This window comes from Esox lucius, chromosome 11, assembly GCF_011004845.1.
Source record: "Esox lucius isolate fEsoLuc1 chromosome 11, fEsoLuc1.pri, whole genome shotgun sequence".
In the NCBI taxonomy this organism is placed as follows: domain Eukaryota; kingdom Metazoa; phylum Chordata; class Actinopteri; order Esociformes; family Esocidae; genus Esox; species Esox lucius.
The window spans coordinates 51209057-51231637 of NC_047579.1; the positions used below are offsets into that span (position 1 = coordinate 51209057).

At 47.3% G+C, this 22581-nt stretch overlaps 1 protein-coding gene across 1 annotated transcript; it reads left to right on the plus strand.

The window, feature by feature from the left end:
• Positions 1-1214: 1214 nt before the first annotated feature.
• On the plus strand, positions 1215-20122 carry flii (FLII actin remodeling protein). Its single transcript, XM_034295242.1, has 31 exons — positions 1215-1351; positions 2896-3006; positions 5439-5510; positions 5590-5670; positions 6007-6092; positions 6624-6785; positions 7190-7293; positions 7520-7695; positions 7897-8054; positions 8214-8298; positions 8382-8529; positions 8855-8988; positions 9090-9212; positions 9342-9446; positions 9769-9948; positions 10034-10116; positions 10196-10270; positions 10390-10473; positions 10727-10898; positions 11037-11141; positions 11251-11442; positions 13599-13697; positions 15078-15167; positions 15328-15467; positions 15602-15827; positions 16913-17067; positions 17182-17242; positions 17746-17874; positions 18102-18314; positions 19252-19317; positions 19480-20122. Exons 1-31 carry the CDS (start codon positions 1289-1291, stop codon positions 19612-19614), a joined length of 3813 nt encoding a protein of 1270 aa, XP_034151133.1. The 5' UTR covers positions 1215-1288; the 3' UTR covers positions 19615-20122.
• The last annotated feature ends 2459 nt before the right edge of the window (positions 20123-22581 follow it).

Genomic DNA, 22581 nt, shown 5'->3' on the forward strand with positions numbered 1-22581 from the left:
CTCAATGAACTGTAGCTCCCCAGTGCCGGCAGCACTCATGCAGCCCCAGACGATGACACTCCCACCACCATGCTTGACTGTAGGCAAGACACACTTGTCTTTGTACTCCTCACCTGGTTGCCGCCACACACGCTTGACACCATCTGAACCAAATAAGTTTATCTTGGTCTCATCAGACCACAGGACATGGTTCCAGTAATCCATGTCCTTAGTCTGCTTGTCTTCAGCAAACTTTGTGGGCTTTCTTGTGCATCATCTTTAGAAGAGGCTTCCTTCTGGGATGACAGACATGCAGACCAATTTAATGCAGTGTGTGGCATATGGTCTGAGCACTGACAGGCTGACCCCCCACCCCTTCAACCTCTGCAGCAATGCTGGCAGCACTCATACGTCTATTTCCCAAAGACAACCTCTGGATATGACGCTGAGCATGTGCACTCAACTTCTTTGGTCGACCATGGCGAGGCCTATTCTGGGTGGAACCTGTCCTGTTAAACCGCTGTATGGTCTTGGCCACCGTGCTGCAGCTCAGTGTCAGGGTCTTGGCAATCTTCTTATAGCCTAGGCCATCTTTATGTGGGGCAATTTTTTCAGATCCACAGAGAGTTATTTGCCATGAGGTGCCATGTTGAACTTCCAGTGACCAGTATGAGGGAGTGTGAGAGCGATAACACCAAATTTAAGACACCTGCTCCCCATTCACACCTGAGACCTTGTAACACTAACAAGTCACAGAGGGAAAATGGCTAATTGGGCCCAATTTTGACATTTTCACATAGGGGTGTACTCGCTTTTGTTGCCAGAGCGGTTTAGACATTCATGGCTTTGTATTGAGTTATTTTGAAGGGACAGCAAATTTACACCGTTATACAGACTGTACACTCACTACTTTCCATTGTAGCAAAGTGTCATTTATCCAGTGTTGTCACATGAAAAGATGTAATCAAATATTTACAAAAACGTGAGGGGTGTACTCACTTTTGTGAGATACTGTAAGGAAAATATTTGAATATGTTTTGTTGATAATAGCAGAGACGAATTGGTGAAACTAAAATATATTTGATAGAATTAAATACACATTTCTGTGAACGAAGCGGATAACCAAGCACACGTTTGGTTTTCTACGTTGGTGCGCGGCTCATGACGGGCTATTTCATTCTGTGCTTGTTCGGAGGGGTGTTTTTCGGTCACAGCAGCTGTTGGAACCGTCCTCCTGCCAGTGGCAGACTAATAATACCAAAATAGACAGCGTGAGCAACGACCGACATAGCTACATCCCGAAGCAGAAATGGCTGCCACCGGAGTCCTTCCGTTTATCCGGGGGGTAGATCTCTCTGGAAACGATTTCAAAGTAAGAAAATAATTTATTTCCACAACGGTCCGTTATTAGTTACCGGTAGGTAGTTCGCTGGTTAAGCAGTGTGATTGGTCGGGCTGTGTCTAGCTAGTAGTACAGTGGCTAACCAAACCAGGAAAACCACTGGGCGTTAGCCAGTTCAACTTGTCAAATGTATTTGTCGTCAAACAAGTGTCCTACTACAGTCAGATATAACGTTTAGTTAGTATGCGGGATATTATTGTAAGACAACTCAAATGTTACAATTAGGAACTGGACCAACTAGCTAGTTTGGGGTAACCGTTGATCACGTCAATCGCTTACATTTTTTGTTTCTGTCCGACTGGCTTCAGAGTACAGTAGTTAACAAGAAGTTGGCACACCGTTAGCAGCATAGTCTGACTAACTAGCAGTTACATAGTCATTCCAGTTACCTGGTACTGGATGTGTTTTTTTTAAATGCGTACATTTTAAAAATACATACAGCGAGAACGCTAGCTAGCTGTAGTAGGACTGTAAACCTGAACCCAGTAGGACGTAACTCTGGCTACAGACAGCTCTCTGTTGAAACACGTCCATGTGTTGCGTCTTATAATCCATGAGTAAGATACTGGTTGATTTGTATGTATTTGATCTGAAGATGTAAAACGGATAAGGGGTATTTCTGCTTTCTTACCAGCGACTACAATTACTGCTACAGGCAATGACATAGCGCGAACTAGTACGGTGACATCACCAGGCTCCTAGCCTGGGAACTAGGCAGGCGACGTCGGAGACCTATAATAGCCTGTGTAGTTCCGTTGTCAGGGTTCTGACTCAGTTCCGGTGGTCGTTCTTTATGACCCAGTTAGTGAGCGTTTTAAACGGGTCCCAATCCAATATGTGCCTGAAACATCAGTGTTCTACACAGAGCCAATCCAATGTGTACCTGTCTCAGACGAACCGGGTTCTCCCTGGTTATACAGAAGAGACTACTGCAAACAAATTCTGATTTAATCATATCTGAAGGCCTGCCTGGGATTTCTTTTAAATCTAAATGATGTCACTGTGGCGGTGAATGGGAAAGCGCTCAACATCCTTTAGTTTACATTTTATTTGACACATACCTGCCTCACACACCTTCCAAATATATTCAATTTACTGTTTATTCTGATGTCTGCTTGGGGTCTTTGTCTTGTTAATAGATCCCCTTTTCCCCCTAATACAATATAGCGTACTACTTGGGTTGATTTGCCAGTTTTTTAGGGGCTAATCGTCTTGTCTCCTTTTCTGACTGTGTTTATTAATAATAAATATACACTGGGTTATGTTGATACTATGATGCGGGCTATGTCTCCTGTTGCTGGAAGAAAGTTCAAGTGTTTTCTAATGCGGCTGAGACTTAGCAGGGGTGCCATGGGTCTGGCAGTAAAAGCAACTGGGTCGGCAAGACCACAAACCAATTGGAACCAGGCTAGCTATTACACAGAAGGACGAGCAGAAGCAATGTTGTAACTTGTGTTAACGCTGCCTCCATGCCTGTGTCCGTCTGTCTCTCTGGCTGTGTCTGTTCCCTGCAGGGCGGTTACTTCCCCGAGCATGTGAAGTCTATGAGCAGTCTCAGATGGCTGAAGCTGAACAGGACGGGTCTGTGTTACCTGCCGGAGGAGCTGGCTGCCCTACAGAAACTGGTGAGTTCTATGCTGTGTGCCACAGGGTGCCTGGCTTGGTGCTGAAAATCACAAACAGTGATTTAAAAGTAAGTGAACAAAAAATTCATCGCTCATAGAATGTCCAGGGAGGCCTGAAAAAACGCTTATGTAAATATTTACATTTTTGTCGCTTCTATTCTCTCAGAAGTTGGCAAAAGTGGTCTTTCTGTGATGCAAAGAAAAATATGCATTAATCTTTTGTAACACTAATAAGTATCACAATACTAAGAAATGGGGCTTCCCAAACACACATTAGCTAGTGGCACAGGTAAAACTTAAACAGTGCGTGGTGGTCAGCCTGGTGCACTGTCACCGCGCCACCCAAGTTCACCATCTGGTGAATACAGGGTAGACAGGCCTGTGGCGGGCCCCCTTGTGTGGCGTGGCGCTTTGAAGACAAGGCAGTGAACCACCAGCCCCTCCTGTCAACCTGGGCAGCCCCCCAGGCGTTGATGCAGGCTTGGCGCTGATGTTCTGGGTTGCCTGGCTGTACGTGTCCTCCAGGTTGCTGGTCTACGTTAGACGACAGCGGAGAGTCTGGGGTCATCGGCAGTAGGATTCAACATGAAGGATGGCTGGCCCTCGGCCGGTGAAAACACGTCAGGCAAACTGTTTGAGTTCAATTCATCTCAATGCGCTCCTGCTTGATCCCCAAACAAAAAACAACAAAAAGAATGAAGCTTTTCATTCATACTGTTTCCACTGGTCTCACGCTGTTACGGCTACAGTGCAGTGCGCGCCGAGTAGCCGAGAGATCTCATTCACGTGTCTGCTTTTTCCCCGCACGCAAGGCAAGGATAATACGGTGAGGTTCTGGCTTGTCAACGACTACGGCAAAGAGCTTGTTATTAGTGAGTGCTCCAGCGACGTCAACCAGCTTGCATACAGCCTAAAATAACTGTCCACCCACACACAGCCAGCTCTGCGGATTTGTGTAGAAATGGGAATCCGATTTTTCTTGGTGTTTTACATTTGTTTTCAGGACAGTTATTTCTTTCTCACGCTGCTCCAAACTGCCAGCACCGAGGTAACATTTCTAACATTCGGATGGAGGGAATCATGTTGAGGCAGTCCTTCCCGGTTGAGCCGACAAGGCCGGCCGAGGTCAACATGTGGCCAGACACGCAGAGGGTTTTACGGCCACGGTGAGAATGTAATAATGGCACCCTCTCTGTCCAGACGGAACACGTTGGGCTCCCCCAAAATGCGAGACTCTCCGTTGGGATGGGAGAGGCGGTTGTACCAACACATGCATCGATACGCTTGCTTTGTTTGTTACTCTGGGTTGCGTGTGGTTTAATGACTAGTAATGTCTTAGTTTCTCCAGTTATGGTGGTTGTAATATTATTTTGTGCAAGCTGCTGAAGATGTGTGGCACAACAAGGGTTGATTTGAGAGACGGTCAGAGACTGGTCTCTCGCCCCACTGAGACTGAAGAGACGGCGGTAGTAGAATAGATTGAGGTTGCTAAATGCTGAGGCTTATTCAGCTGTGCTTCACAAGAATCAATCAATCAATCCAATTTATTTTACAACAGCAGTTGTCACAAAGTGCTTTACAGAGACACCCGGCCTAAAAACCTCAAGGAGCAAACAACAGTAGTGTTGAATTTCAGTGGCTAGGAAAGACTCCCTAAGAAGATCGAATTTTAGGAAGAAACCTAGAGAGGACCCAGGCTCAGAGGGGTGACCAGTCCTCTTCTGGCTGTGCCGGGTGAAATACTACAATATAGTCTATAACCAGTGTCATCATGTACTTGACGGTTGTGAATATTCATTTCTAAACATCACCAATTCAAGCATTGTTTTAATGTATAGGGCTAAGGCCTGTGCTCTAATTCTCCTTCCTCATTGCTGTACACTAGAACCTATAATATTGCATGTGCTTAAGTGTTATAATGTTTTTATCGCCCTGCATTTTAACTCACTGGTTTAGGCTCAAAAGGTTGGTGACCAAGGTCTAAGGTATTGATTTGCATTGCTAAATAATAACACACAACCTTTTATTGTAAAATATATATTTTTATAATGAATGCTTTATCTGAAATGCTTAAGGGAATTTCTTGTCGGCCAAAATAAACCCTTTGAAATCTTAAGTGATCCTTCAATTTTGTTATTTATGGGAAGTGCTTTCTGCTTTTCTCTTTTAAAAACTGTATTGTTTAACAGCTCTTAATTATCATAAAAGCAACACCGAGCCATGCCTATGAAAACTTTTATCTCATAGTCTGCCTGGATATATGTAGAAAGAGTTACTTGTATTTGCGTCTTGATGCACAATAAGACCTTTCTAGTGTTTGAAAGTTATTCAAATGTACATTGGATTTGTAGATTCAGAAAAATATTTGTGTGTTTGGGTACACTCTAGTGTGTGTACTTTGTGTTAACTCAGTGCTGTGGCTCTTTCTTCAGGAACATCTGTCCGTGAGTCACAACAGCCTGACCACTCTACATGGGGAACTGTCCAGCCTGCCCAACCTCAGGGTAAACCACACACACACACGGTCGTCCTGTGATGTTGTCAGGTTACATACAATGTGTCTGATAGTGCGTTGTCTTTCAGGCGGTGGTTGCCAGGGCCAACAATCTAAAGAACTCTGGAGTTCCAGATGACATCTTTCAGCTGGATGACCTTTCTGTTCTGGTAGAGTAACGTCCCCAGTCTGTGTTCTGGTAGAGTAACGTCCCCAGTCTGTGTTCTGGTAGAGTAACGTCCCCAGTCTGTGTTCTGGTAGAGTAACGCTGCCTGTTTTCAGAGAGCAGTAGTGACTCTGACAATCTGATATGCCCTCTATTTATCATCCCCTCCCTTGGAAACCTTTTTCCATCACTGTCAAGGGCCTAAGCCTACAGAGGTACCATCGAGTGCTGTTAGACATGTCTAATGTTGGAATGGGTGTCAGCTGGACGACTAGAGCTCGGGGTCTGAACGTCTACTCTAGTGATGGATAGTATTCCAGCTGCCTTCTGTGTTCTGCAGGATCTGAGCTTCAACCAGTTGACTGAGATCCCCAGAGATCTGGAGAACTCCAAGAACATGCTGGTTCTCAACCTCAGCCACAACAGGTGAAAACTGATGACATACTTTTATAGTAATATGCATGTAAATTTAATTTACCAACATTTACTTTCCATTATTAAATAACTATTTGATTAGACATTGGAATTAGTTAGTACTTGAGAGGATGTCTGACCTACTTTGTAAAACTGAACTTCTAAAGTATTTTCATCAGACAGCTTTGCTGTAGCATTCTGCAGCTAGTAAGTAGCTAGTCGTTGCATCTATCTAGCCGCCGCCTTACTTAGCTGGCTGGAGAAGCGCGGAGACCACAACATGGTCATCTGGCTGGAGAAGCGCGGAGACCACAACATGGTCATCTGGCTGGAGAAGCGCGGAGACCACAACATGGTCATCCGGCTGGAGGCAATGAGATGACTGACTATAATGTGTAAAACAACCTCAAAGCACTAATCAGTCAGTGCTTGTTTTAGAGCTTTTATTCTGACATAGCAGGTGACATTCAGACCTAACAGGTAACCTCACACAACACAACCTGTGTCGTTTATAATACTGACCCAGTCCTCTCCTCCTCTCAGCATCGATGCCATCCCCAATCAGCTGTTCATCAACCTGACAGACTTGCTCTACCTGGACCTAAGTGACAACAAGATGGACAGCCTTCCTCCACAAATGAGACGCCTCGTCCACCTCCAGACCCTCATCCTCAACAACAACCCCCTAATGCACGCCCAGCTACGGTATGAAGCTTCATAATAACAACCCCCTAATGCACGCCCAGCTTCGGTATGAAGCTTCATAACGCAGCACTGTAGAGCACGCCCAGCTACGGTATGAAGCTTCATTACACAATGCTCTAGAGCACGCCCAGCTACGGTATGAAGCTTCTTAACACAACAGTCTGGTGCATGCCCAGCTATGGTATGAAGCTTCATAACAGAGATCTCTGGTGCGTGCGCAGCTATGTTATGAAGCTTAACAAAAAACTGGTGAATGTGCAGCTACGGTATGAAGCTTCAGAACCTGTTATAAAACCCTGGTGCACACCAGTTCGGCATGGGCCATTTAATGCCCCGATACATTTCAATCTACCTTACAAAGCGTTATAACACATTGTAACAGCGTTCCGTATGTGTGTGAGCAGCCAGCTGCCAGCGATGGTTGCCCTCCAGACTCTCCACCTGAGGAACACCCAGAGAACACAGAGCAACATGCCCACCAGCCTGGAGGGGCTGGTACACCTGGCAGGTAACCCGCGCGCCCACACACACACACACACTCTCACTCATCAGAATAACAAGGTAATTATCGACAAGTACATTCGCACATACCCAGAATGCTCCTTGGTATCAACATGTGGCTGGTGATACTAATTGGGGCAGAATTTGTGTGCGTTTGTTTATCAAGCGGGTCGAGGGAACCAGCCTTCCATGTAAATCCATGAGTTTGACCCCACCCCCGTCTCTCCCGTCAGATGTGGACCTGTCATGCAACGACCTGGGGCGCGTTCCCGAATGTCTGTACACCCTGAGCAGTCTGAAGCGACTCAACCTATCCTCCAATCAGATCTCAGAGCTCTCCCTCTGCATTGACCAGTGGACACAGCTGGAGACACTCAACCTCAGCAGAAACCAGCTCACGTCACTGCCGGTAAGACTGGGAAAATAACTCTTGGTTCAGTTTACAATGCTGTTTGCGCCGCTGGTTGCCCTTTTCTCATAGAAACATTATCTTAGCTGCTTCGGTTGAACGTTATTGAACATTATACAAATACTTCACCTAACTGACATGATTTGATTTAAAATCTCTGTTTGTCTTGCGTCCTTCTTTCTCCATTTCTGTCTGTTCCAGTCTGCTATCTGTAAGCTGGGGAAGTTAAAGAAGCTGTATGTGAACAGTAACAAGCTGGACTTTGAAGGGGTTCCGTCTGGTGTGGGGAAGTTATCCTCCCTTCAGGAGTTCATGGCTGCCAACAACAACCTGGAACTGATACCTGAAGGGCTCTGCAGGTTGGTACCGTGCGCACACACACGCACACACACAAAGACAGGGTTGTTGTTTCTGTAATTATGTTTTTACTCTAACTTCTACAGGGGCTGAAAGACCGGGGTTAGTTGGAGGCCCGGCTGATATTGTGGTTGATGTTGTATTATGTTACTGTTCTGCAGGTGTGGTAAGCTGAAGAAGCTGGTTCTGAATAAGAATCGTCTGGTTACTCTGCCTGAAGCCATCCACTTTCTGACTGACCTACAGGTACCAACTATTCTGGGTTTTAGGTTCTGCATGTTCCGTCCTGGGTTCTAAGTTGTAGTTGATGTGTCCCGTGTGCATTGTAGGTTCTAGATGTACGTGAGAACCCCAACTTGGTAATGCCCCCCAAGCCAGTGGACCGGACAGCAGAGTGGTACAACATTGACTTCTCTCTTCAGAATCAGCTGAGGCTGGCTGGAGCATCTCCCGCTGTGGTAGCAGCTGCTGGTGGAGGTGGGTCTGACTCCCCTGTCCTGTCTGTCTGTCTGACTCCCCTCTCCTGTCTGTCTGACTCCCCTCTCCTGTCTGTCTGACTCCCCTCTCCTGTCTGTCTGACTCCCCTCTCCTGTCTGTCTGACTCCCCTCTCCTGTCTGTCTGACTCCCCTCTCCTGTCTGTCTGACTCCCCTCTCCTGTCTGTCTGACTCCCCTCTCCTGTCTGTCTGACTCCCCTCTCCTGTCTGTCTGACTCCGTCTCTGTCTGTCTGACTGCCTTTCTGCCTACGGTGTTGTTTGAGTTTAGGTACTCTGTGTTAATTATTTAGTGTCTGTGTGTGTAGGAGCCAGCCCGCGGGACCCCCTGGCGAGGAAGATGAGGCTGCGGAGGAGGAAGGACAGTAGCCAAGACGACCAGGCCAAGCAAGTCCTTAAGGGAATGAGTGATGTCACGCAGGAGAAGAACAAGAGCATGGAGGTAGAGTGAAAAGGGTGGTACATGTCTGCTCCTCTTGACTGGGCCCGAGACTCTCCGAGACTTGCTTCAGTTCAAAACCGGAGTCCTGCTGTGTCTTGTAGGAGAACGGGGACCAGAAGTACGGAGAGCTGAATGCATCGCTTGGAGCAGCGCGGCGTTGGGACAAGAGCCTGGAGAAACCACAGCTGGACTACTCCGAGTTCTTCATGGAGGACGTTGGACAGGTGGGAGGGTGGAGATTCGTGGCTGTTTGTGTTTTTGGGTCGGCACCCCGTCTGCAGCTCACACTTTACTTTCTGGGTTTTTGGGTCGGCACCCCGTCTGCTGCTCACACTTTACTTTGGGTTTTTTAGGTACCAGGTGTGTTTGTGTGGCAGATCGAGAACTTCGTTCCGATGCAGGTAGACGAGGCGTTCCAGGGGAAGTTCTACGAAGCAGACTGCTATATTATCCTGAAGGTGCGAACATAGTTGCATATTACTTACCATGTCTGTGTCCCAGGCAACTGAAGTGTATGAGAATGTGTGAAAGGTGATGACTAGAATTAAATATCATAAATGTACTGAGTGAACAGCCTTACATGTAACAACTGGGACTAGAAGAAAATCATATCCGATCCGTTCCATGTCTGGAAGCTTATGAGAGCCATGGCAAAAACGGGGTTTACTTTACACAAATGTTTGTTTGATGATCAATGTTATGGTGAATTTGCAACATTGATTTGTGAAACATGGAGCCTGTTGGAGTTTGTGACTGACCTCCTCCCTTGACCTCCCAAAGACTTCCCTGGATGACAATGGATCGCTGAACTGGCAGATCTTCTACTGGATTGGTCAAGAGGCCACTCTGGACAAGAAGGCGGGGTCAGCCATTCACGCCGTCAACCTCCGCAACTACCTGGGGGCCGAATGCAGGACCATCCGAGAGGAGATGGGGGATGAAAGCGAAGAGTTTACCGCAGTAAGTGCTGAAACAGAGACACCAACCGGTGTTTGAGAATAAGAACAGTCTTTATGACTGTTCTAACGGCTTTCTACACCAACAGGTGTTTGATAACGACATCTCATACATTGAGGGAGGAACAGCCAGCGGCTTCTACACAGTGGAGGATACCCACTACACCGTCAGGTAGGACTCTACACGCTACACCGTCAGGTAGGACTCACTACACACTACATGTCCAAACAACCGTGTGTGTGTTCTCCAGATTGTATCGTGTGTATGGAAAGAAGAACATCCGTCTAGAATCAGTTCCTCTGAAGGCCTCGTCTCTGGACCCACGGTGAGTCGGTCCGTTCACTTCGAGTTCTGGGTTCTGTTAATGGAACCACAGTTGGAACCTTCCATGTGGTCACTTGACAGGGGTTCTGTACAGATGTCTGATATTCTGTGTTCCTGTAGGTTTGTGTTCCTGTTAGATACCGGTCTGGAGATCTTTATCTGGAGAGGAGCCAATGCGACCCTGTCTGGCACTACCAAGGCCAGGTAACTAACACGCACACGCTACACTGTCTGGCACTACCAAGGCCAGGTAACTAACACGCACACGCTACACTGTCTGGCACTACCAAGGCCAGGTAACTAACACGCACACGCTACACTGTCTGGTACTACCAAGGCCAGGTAACTAACACGCACGCTACACTGTCTGGTACTACCAAGGCCAGGTAACTAACACGCACATAGATATTTATGTCAATGTATTTGCAATTCTAAACGTGCGTGTGCACGTGCGCAGGCTTTTTGCAGAGAAGATCAATAAGAACGAGCGTAAGGGGAAAGCTGAGATCACCACTGTGCAACAGAACCAGGAGCCTCCCGACTTCTGGGAGGTTCTGGGAGGACAACCTGAAGAGATTCGCAAACACGTCCCTGACGACTTCACCCCCATAAGACCCAAACTATACAAGGTAACCCCTGACCTGAAGTCCATCCCAGCTAGGTGGTTCTCTGTTCTACCTGGTGTGGCAGGTCAACGTCAGAACCTGGTGAATGACCACCATCAGTGGACTGCTTTGACCTGACATTTGACCTCTTCCTCCTTTAAGGTGGGTCTGGGGTTGGGCTACCTGGAGCTCCCTCAGATCAATTACAAGCTGTCAGTGGAACACAAAGACAAGGTCAAACTGGACACGCTGCCCGAGCTGCGACTGGTAACTTCACACGCACACACTTTGACGTAATAGATGACACAAATATAACCGTTAAACATTCTGGTGTGCTGTGTGATTGGGCTGATCCTGACCGTCTGTGCGTTTCCAGCTACAAAGTCTGCTGGACACTAAGGGAGTCTACATCCTGGACTGTTGGTCTGATGTCTTCATCTGGATCGGGAGGAAGTCTCCTCGGCTGGTCAGAGCAGCCGCCCTGAAGTTGGGACAGGAAGTCTGCTCCATGCTACACCGACCCAAACACGCCACCGTCACCAGAAACCTGGAGGGGACAGAGTGTCAGGTAGGGAACCCGCGGAAGCCTGCCCCACTGTACCTTAACCCCTACCTGCTGCACACTGTACCTTAACCCCTACCCACTGTACCTTAACCCCACTGTACCTTAACCCCCCCTACCTGCTGCAAACTGTACCTTACCCCCACTGTACCTTAACCCCTACCCACTGTACCTTACCCCACTGTACCTTAACCCCTACCCGCTGCACACTGTACCTTACCCCCACTGTACCTTACCCCCACTGAACCTTAACCCTTACCCACTGCACACTGTACCTTACCCACACTGTACCTTACCCCCACTGTACCTTAACCCCTACCCACTGCACACTGTACCTTTTCTCCACTGTACCTTAACCCCTACCCACTGCACACTGAACCTTACCCACACTGTACCTTACCCCCACTGTACCTTAACCCCTACCCACTGCACACTGAACCTTACCCCCACTGTACCTTACCCCCACTGTACCTTAACCCCTACCCACTGCACACTGAACCTTACCCACACTGTACCTTACCCCCACTGTACCTTAACCCCTACCCACTGCACACTGAACCTTACCCCCACTGTACCTTACCCCCACTGTACCTTAACCCCTACCCACTGCACACTGTACCTTACCCCCACTGTACCTTAACCCCTACCCACTGCACACTGTACCTTACCCCCACTGTACCTTACCCCCACTGTACCTTAACCCCTACCCACTGCACACTGTACCTTACCCCCACTGTACCTTAACCCTTACCCACTGCACACTGTACCTTTCCTCCACTGTACCTTAACCCCTACCCACTGCACACTGAACCTTACCCACACTGTACCTTACCCCCACTGTACCTTAACCCCTACCCACTGCACACTGTACCTTTCCTCCACTGTACCTTAACCCCTACCCACTGCACACTGAACCTTACCCCCACTGTACCTTACCCCCACTGTACCTTACCCCCACCCACTGCACACTGTACCTTACCCCCACTGTACCTTACCCCCACTGTACCTTACCCCCACTGTACCTTAACCCCTACCCACTGCACACTGTACCTTTCCTCCACTGTACCTTAACCCCTACCCACTGCACACTGAACCTTTCCTCCACTGTACCTTAACCCCTACCCACTGCACACTGAACCTTACCCACACTGTACCTTACCCCCACTGTACCTTAACCCCTACCCACTGCACACTGAACCTTACCCCCACTGTACCTTACCCCCACTGTACCTTAACCCCTACCCACTGCACACTGAACCTTACCCCCACTGTACCTTACCCCCACTGTACCTTAACCCCTACCCACTGCACACTGAACCTTACCCCCACTGTACCTTACCCCCACTGTACCTTAACCCCTACCCACTGCACACTGTACCTTACCCCCACTATACCTTAACCCCTACCCACTGCACACTGTACCTTACCCCCACTGTACCTTACCCCCACTGTACCTTACCCCCACTGTACCTTGACCCTTACCCACTGCACACTGTACCTTACCCACACTGTACCTTACCCCCACTGTACCTTAACCCCTACCCACTGCACTCTGTACCTTTCCTCCACTGTACCTTAACCCCTACCCACTGCACTCTGTACCTTACCCCCACTGTACCTTACCCCCACTGTACCTTACCCCCACTGTACCTTACCCCCACTGTACCTTACCCCCACCCACTGCACACTGTACCTTACCCCCACTGTACCTTACCCCCACTGTACCTTACCCCCACTGTACCTTACCCCCACTGTACCTTAACCCCACTGTACCTTAACCCCTACCCACTGCACACTGTACCTTACCCCCACTGTACCTTAACCCCTACCCACTGCACACTGTACCTTACCCCCACTGAACCTTAACCCCTACCCACTGCACACTGTACCTTACCCCCACTGTACCTTGGGAGTTTTTCCCGGCCACACACTGGTGTTGTTTGCATCTTGGTGTTTCAGGCCGGGTGTTTTATAAAATTCTACATTCAATCGTTGTATCGGCGCAGCACTATGCTTTCTAACGCCAGTCAACAATTTTGTCTCGTTTTAGTCAAATATCCTCTTGTTAACTGCCACTGAAAAAGAAGTGTTACCAAATATTTTCAACTGTACTTTTGACATGACTACTACTGGACTTGACACAGTCTCTCATTGCTCTCTAGGTGTTTAAGTCAAAGTTTAAGAACTGGGATGACGTGTTGAAGGTGGATTACACCAGAGCGGCTGAGAGCGTGGAGCAGGTGGACGGACTACAGAGCAAGGTGAGAAACACCCACGTGTCTCTGAGGCAAGACCAACACTAACATCAGTGATGGTGAGAAACACCCACGTGTCTCTGAGGCAAGACCAACACTAACATCAGTGATGGTGAGAAACACCCACGTGTCTCTGAGGCAAGACCAACACTAACATCAGTGATGGTGAGAAACACCCACGTGTCTCTGAGGCAAGACCAACACTAACATCAGTGATGGTGAGAAACACCCACGTGTCTCTGAGGCAAGACCAACACTAACATCAGTGATGGTGAGAAACACCCACGTGTCTCTGAGGCAAGACCAACACTAACATCAGTGATGGTGAGAAACACCCACGTGTCTCTGAGGCAAGACCAACACTAACATCAGTGATCTACTGGTAACGTAAACTAAATCTTGTCTTTGATTTAATGTCCGCTAGATGGTGCTGTCTTAGCTGCTAACCGTCTGGCTTGGTCTCTGTGTAAACACTGGGGATCCTGTTGAATCACCATGAGGCTCTAAGCCCTTCATAACGTGTCTCTGTAAACACTGGAGATCCTGTTGAATCACCATGAGGCTCTAACCCCTTCATAACGTGTCTCTGTAAACACTGGGGATCCTGTTGAATCACCATGAGGCTCTAAGCCCTTCATAACGTGTCTCTGTAAACACTGGAGATCCTGTTGAATCACCATGAGGCTCTAACCCCTTCATAACGTGTCTCTGTAAACACTGGGGATCCTGTTGAATCACCATGAGGCTCTAACCCCTTCATAACGTGTCTCTGTAAACACTGGGGATCCTGTTGAATCACCATGAGGCTCTAACCCCTTCATAACGTGTCTCTGTAAACACTGGGGATCCTGTTGAATCACCATGAGGCTCTAAGCCCTTCATAACGTGTCTCTGTAAACACTGGAGATCCTGTTGAATCACCATGAGGCTCTAACCCCTTCATAACGTGTCTCTGTAAACACTGGGGATCCTGTTGAATCACCATGAGGCTCTAACCCCTTCATAACGTGTCTCTGTAAACACTGGGGATCCTGTTGAATCACCATGAGGCTCTAACCCCTTCATAACGTGTCTCTGTAAACACTGGGGATCCTGTTGAATCCCCATGAGGCTCTAACCCCTTCATAACGTGTCTCTGTAAACACTGGGGATCCTGTTGAATCACCATGAGGCTCTAACCCCTTCATAACGTGTCTCTGTAAACACTGGGGATCCTGTTGAATCACCATGAGGCTCTAACCCCTTCATAACGTGTCTCTGTAAACACTGGAGATCCTGTTGAATCACCATGAGGCTCTAAGCCCTTCATAACGTGTCTCTGTAAACACTGGGGATCCTGTTGAATCACCATGAGGCTCTAACCCCTTCATAACGTGTCTTTGTCAGGTGAAGAAAGATGCTGAGAAGAAAGACGAGATGAAGGCTGACCTCACCGCTCTCTTCCTCCCCCGGCAGCCTCCAATGGCTCTTACTGAGGTACGCGGGCCTCACCCCCGCAGGGTCGCCCTCACCCCCGCAGGGTCGCCCTCACCCCCGCAGGGTCGCCCTCACCCCCGCAGGGTCTCCTCACTCATACACACTCACAAACATCAGCTTATGGCCTTGAATCGTATTTGTCTTTCCTCCATTTCATTAGGCAGAACAGATGATGGAGGAGTGGAACGAGGATCTGGATGGAATGGAGGGGTTCGTGTTGGAGGGGAAGAAGTTTGCTCGTCTTCCAGAGGAGGAGTTTGGACACTTCTACACACAGGACTGTTACGTGTTCCTCTGCAGGTACAGACTGACAGACACACAGACCGACAGACACACAGACTGACCTTAATTAGAATAAGCAGGGCCTGTGTGGGAAATCCTGTATAAATATTCAGTGGTACAAATTTTTTCAATCTACATACGTGTGTTTCTAGGTACTGGGTGCCTGTGGAGTACGAGGATGATGACAAGGAGAAGGAGAAGAAGGAGAGACATGGCCACGGAGGAGAGGAGGAGGATGGGGAGGAGGACAGGGTTGAGGAGGACTTCCAGTGTGTGGTGTATTTCTGGCAGGGGAGGCAGGCCTCCAACATGGGCTGGCTGACCTTCACCTTCTCCCTGCAGAAGAAGTTTGAGAGCCTCTTCCCTGGGAAACTAGAGGTATACAATGTAGACACCCCCCCCCCCCCCCCCCCCCCCCAATACAAGTACACCCCCCAATACACACACACACACCCCCAATACACCCCCCCCCAATACAAATACACGCACACACACGTACACACACACCCCAATACACACGTACACCCCCCCCCAATACACACACACACGTACACATTCTTGTTTTACAGTACTCATAAGGTGTTTTGGGATGACCGATGATTACCATTAAACTTCAAACACCTAAAAGCAAATGAAACCCCTTGATCCTGAATTTGACCCATAAAACCCTAACCTCAGGTTACCCCTAGCCTGAAAAACGATCCATGTAAGTGAGCATCTGCACAGTGTCCTCACTAGTTATGATTTGTCATGTTTTGCTATAGTACTGAGGACATCTGGACCTTGTATAGTAGAACTCACACACACGCCCTGTCTCTCACACACACATTACAGACTTATAAAATGTAGCCACTTACGCGTGAGCTTCAGTTATTAGGTCTCTGTCCCCTGGTGGTTCATATGACCCATCGGTTATTTGGTCTGTCGGTCTCCAGGTGGTTCGTATGAACCGTCGGTTATTTGCTCTGTCCGTCTCCAGGTGGTTCGTATGAACCGTCGGTTATTTGCTCTGTCCGTCTCCAGGTGGTTCGTATGAACCGTCGGTTATTTGCTCTGTCCGTCTCCAGGTGGTTCGTATGAACCGTCGGTTATTTGCTCTGTCCGTCTCCAGGTGGTTCGTATGAACCGTCGGTTATTTGCTCTGTCCGTCTCCAGGTGGTTCGTATGAACCGTCGGTTATTTGCTCTGTCCGTCTCCAGGTGGTTCGTATGAACCGTCGGTTATTTGCTCTGTCCGTCTCCAGGTGGTTCGTATGAACCGTCGGTTATTTGCTCTGTCCGTCTCCAGGTGGTTCGTATGAACCGTCGGTTATTTGCTCTGTCCGTCTCCAGGTGGTTCGTATGAACCGTCGGCTATTTGCTCTGTCCGTCTCCAGGTGGTTCGTATGAACCGTCGGCTATTTGCTCTGTCCGTCTCCAGGTGGTTCGTATGAACCGTCGGCTATTTGCTCTGTCTGTCTCCAGGTGGTTCGTATGACCCAACAGCAGGAGAATCTAAAGTTCCTGTCCCACTTCAAGAGGAAGTTCATCGTTCATAAGGGGAAGAGAAAACTGAAGACTGACTCCGCTCAGCCCTCCCTCTATCACATACGCACCAACGGCAGCGCTCTCTGCACCAGGTACACTCCCCCTCTGCCACATACGCACCAATGGCAGTGCTCGCTGCACCAGGTACACTCCCCTCTGCCACATACTTCTAAATCCCTCCCCTCTGTTTCTCTCCGTGTTCTCAGGACGATCCAGATTGGAACTGACTCCGCCAACCTGAACTCGGAGTTCTGCTTCATCCTCAAGGTGAGATGAGAAGTCTTGAAATCTATACAGTACTACTGATGACCTTTAGAACAACGCCCCCTCTGACACCATCACACTGCAACAGCTCTGTGTAGGCAATAAGGCACATGGGGCTGTGGTATATTAACAATAAACCACGGCTAAGAGCTGTTCTTAGGTACTATGCACTGTGGAGGGCCTGGGCACAGCTGTTAGTTGTTCGATATTGCCAATATATCATGAACTCCGGAGATGCCGGTTACTAACACAAACAGGGCAGTAAAAAGTGATGTCATTTAAAGTGATGTGATGTCATAGCCATGGCTTACGGTCTCATTTACCACAGCTATCAGCATTCAGGATTTAAACCAACCGGTTCATAAATACATGTATTAAACAGTACAGAACCTTAAGAACAACACCCCTTCCATCTGATACTGTCACACAGCCGAAATCTGTATTGTAGCCAGCTTCATTATGTACTTTGTGTGCTTGTGTGTGTGTGTGCGCGCGGGCGTGTGCAGGTGCCCTTTGAAAGTACAGATAACCAGGGGATAGTTTATACCTGGGTTGGCCGGGCAGCCGACCCTGATGAGGCCAAACTGGCTGAAGACATCATGAACTGTATGTTTGATGACACCTACAGCAAACAGGTATGCCCTTCATGCTGGTCTGAGTTCTGACCCAAGACCAGCCAGCTCTGTCTGTGACCGCTCATATCTTGATATGGAACATAAACTTTAGGGGGGGGGCTGAATTTTTTCTTCTTCCCCGATCTGGTCCAGCTCCAGGAGCTTTAAGGATCATATAAATAGAATGTGTGCTGTATGCAACCTCCTAGCATGTTCTGACCCCACTTGACTGGGTCCCCGCCTCCTAGGTGATCAATGAGGGGGAGGAGCCAGAGAACTTCTTCTGGGTGGGGATTGGCTGTCAGAAGCCTTATGATGAAGATGCAGATTATATGAAGTATGCAAGACTTTTCCGCTGCTCCAATGAGAAGGGCTACTTTGCCGTGTCTGAGAAATGTTCAGACTTCTGTCAAGATGACCTGGCTGATGATGACATCATGCTGCTGGACAACGGGAAGGAGGTACCACCACCCCCACTACCTCACCTCTATCACCACCACTACCTCGCCTCAATCACTACCTCACCGCTCACCGCTACTCCCTCCCCTCGATCACTACCTCGCCTCGATCACCACCACTACCTCACCTTGATCACTACCTCACCTCTATAACCATCACTACCTCACCTCGATCACTACCTCACCTCGATCACTACCTCACCTCGATCACTACCTCACCTCAATCACTACCTCACCTCTCACCGCTACTCCCTCGCCTCGATCACTACCTCACCTCGATCACCACCACTACCTCACCTCGATCACTACCTCACCTCTATAACCATCACTACCTCACCTGGATCACTACCTCACCTCGATCACTACCTCACCTCGATCACCATCACTACCTCACCTGGATCACTACCTCACCTGGATCACTACCTCACCTGGATCACTACCTCACCTCGATCACTACCTCACCTCTATAACCATCACTACCTCACCTGGATCACTACCTCACCTCGATCACTACCTCACCTCTATAACCATCACTACCTCACCTCGATCCCTACCTCACCTCTCACCGCTACTCCCTCGCCTCGATCACTACCTCGCCTCTATAACCACCCCTCCCTCACCTCGATCAACACCACACTTCTGTCACCACCACTCCTACATATACAGCTCCAGAATTAATGATGAGACCACTGCACCTTTTTCTTTCCTTTCCAATAAAGTAGAAAGGGAAGGTTTTGAGTGAGGAACAGAAGGGTTAAAATTAAGAGACCACTGCAAATTGAGCACTTTTGTTCCTCACTCAAAACTTTACTTTTCCACTTTTTTGGATAGGAAAGAAAAAAGTATAGTGGTCTCTTAATTTTCTCCGGAGCTGTGTATTGTCAGGTGTACATGAGGTTATATGTTCTGTGTATATATTAACCTGCGTTCTGTCTCTCAGGTGTACATGTGGGTTGGAACTCAGACCAGTCAGGTGGAGATCAAACTCAGCCTGAAAGCCTGCCAGGTAAGACTGGTGTGTTTGGGTGGGTGTGGAGTGCCAGAAGTACCCAAGTAAAGTAAACCTCAAAGTGTGGGAATTTGCCGTGTCCTCACTCATGAATAAATGCTATTTTTGAGAGATGGTTTAAATTCGGTGTAATAATCCTCTCCGGTTCTTTGCCTCCAGGTGTACATTCAACACATGCGTTCTAAGGAGACCGAGAACCCCAGGAAGCTGCGTCTCGTCAGGAAGGGAAACGAGCCACACTGCTTCACGCGATGCTTCCACGGCTGGGGAGAATTCAAGACCCCGCCTGCATAGTGTGACATTAGGTCCAGACACACGCGTACACTTAGAGCTTGGTCCTAAAGGGCAATGTCATTTTCTATCTGTAAAAGAGGCCTATTTCATATCAGAACAAACTCACAATGCTTTATCTGACTGATGTCCCACCATCCACCCTGGCCCCCCCATTATCCATCATCATCCATCCATCCATCCTGGCCCCCCCATCATCCATCCTGCCCCCCCATCATCCATCCTGCCCCTCACATCCGGAGGATGACTGCTGTCCTGGGGGAGGAAGAAGGGAAGTTTTGGTTTTTCTATGTGCTTTTAGCAGGGCTGAATCATACATGGTTATTGATTATTACACGACGATCGATTGGTTTTATGTACAGATGTTTTTTAGTGGTTCTGGTGAATTTGTTCCAATGTGCTTATCTAACAGCCAGATATAATCGATGGTTCCTGTCACAGGGGATGTTTTTCAAACTGATCAGATGTCAGATCTTACTAAGTAATAAAGATTTGGTGATCTAATCAGTGATTCTGTCTGATTGTGGTGGATTTAGAAAGGCGATATTAAATCAATAAATGTATTGATTTTAAAAAGTTCATTTTTGGGTATAAACCAAAGGTTCATTCTGTTATTGACAGTAGCCAGGGAGTTGTAAGTTGAATTCTGCTAATTTAATCTTGTGGTCTCTAAATGAGAGATTTGTTTTCTGAAACATTGGTTCAAAAACCGATAATATGATATTGTTCCCCCAAATACGATGATCTGGATCATTTTGATTCAGATAGTTTAAAACAAAACAAAAAAAAGCATCCCCTGAGAGACGATCTGTCTACATAAGGAGAAACTGATAGAGAACTTGAATACAAAGACAAAAAAACGGAATGGTTTGTGTAACTCAAAGCATTCTGGACACAATCACTACTTGATGTTTCACTCCGCCGAAAACACCCAAAAACATTTCATGCAGCTGGTTATATGCGGTGTCCAATCAGAGTACCTTTTTACGAGACTATGCCTGCCAGTGGTCAGGTCAACAGCTGTTCGAGCTGCTGCAAACCGCCACAGAGATTTGGGTAATGTATATCACAGGTCTCATGGGATAAAAATAAGAACTGGCAGACGATACAAATCGTTTTAAAAATGAGTTATCTTAAATTGTCCAACGTGGACTGTACGTGCTGGCTAGCTTGCTCGAAAGCGTCGCGTAGAACGTCAACACTTCGGCTAAATTGTGCAGCTAGTGTGCCGTCTGCATCGGTACAATTATCAAACGCATTGATTAACACACTTGATGAAACTATGATGTGGCTTCATGACCGGACTGAGTATTGCATGGAATTTTGATTGCACTTGAATTTCATAGCTATTATATCGGCACATTGAAGACAATCCCACTTTTGCGTTAACAACATAACTGCAAATTGCCTGAAGTTGTCTTCAGTCTTGTGTGCCTGCTTAGATGCATCATTTATACCTGCTGCTAATATACTGTCCTCAAGCCTGATACTGTACGTTAACACGTAGATCCAATTAAATTCTGTTTGAGTGTTTGAACATCTATTCTCATCCTAAAATGTGGGCACAATCCGAATTTGGGCGATATGTTGCCCCCACTGGCGTAGCTATCGGGTTGCACCAGGTGCTGTGAGGACAGCTTGCGCAAACCATGCTACGCCATGCTACACGTTAGCGTCAGGTGTGAATGGGATGTCAGGCTTCTGTTTCTGCAACAAGTGAGAAAAGCCCCTTTTGGTCGGTCCTGTGAATGTAATGGATATATTAGTTATAACAGAGATTATATTTGTACTGAAATGCTGTCTCTACTCCTGCAGCTCTTTGTGCACCCGCTTGGTTGTAACATGCACACGCGTGGTTGTAATGTGCACATTTCTGATGTCCCCTGCAGTCATTCTATTTATGTAGCTGGTATTTTATACGAAAATAAAGTTTTTACTTCCGTAAGCAACCTGCTGTTACTGAACACCATACAAGTATAGCAGAAGTGTTGGATAATAGTGACCAGTAGGTAGAGCTCTGATGCTTTTGGGAAGTATTCAGACCCATTCAACTTGTTCCATTACTGCCTTATTCTAATATTGATTAGATTTTTGTTTTTGCATCAATCTACACACACTAACCCACAATGACCAAGCCAAAACAGGATTTGAGGAATGGTTCCAAATTAAAAAATAAAGACAGAAATTTAACACTGACGTAAGTACAGAAATTACAATTTGCAATTAGGTAACATGACCGGCACAGCATTTATCTTTAACCAAACATATATTTTATATAGCCTTCTTTTGTCTAGTGGGACAATAATTATGGGGGTGACAAAGCCTCTCTTTAAGCCTCTCTTTAATTATTGTCCCACAGGCTATATAAAATATGTTTGGGGCTGTACGAATTGATTTGTCCATACGTATTGCTTTGTTCATCTGAGCCTCTCTAGGAGTTTATTGTAGTTGAATATGTTTATCTCATTTATCTGTGCAATATGTCTTAGGTAACAGTCGAACTAAAGTTATTTAAATGGGTAATACATTTTTTATATACATACACTCACCTAAAGGATTATTAGGAACACCTGTTCAATTTCTCATTAATGCAATTATCTAATCAACCAATCACATGGCAGTTGCTTCAATGCATTTAGGGGTGTGGTCCTGGTCAAGACAATCTCCTGAACTCCAAACTGAATGTCAGAATGGGAAAGAAAGGTGATTTAAGCAATTTTGAGCGTGGCATGGTTGTTGGTGCCAGACAGGCCGGTCTGAGTATTTCACAATCTGCTCAGTTACTGGGATTTTCATGCACAACCATTTCTAGGGTTTACAAAGAATGGTTTGAAAAAAGGGAAAAACATGCAGTATGCGGCAGTCCTGTGGGCGAAAATGCCTTGTTGAAGCTAGAGGTCATGGGCCAACTGAATGAATGGGCCAACTGATTCAAGCGGATAGAAGAGCAACTTTGACTGAAATAACCAC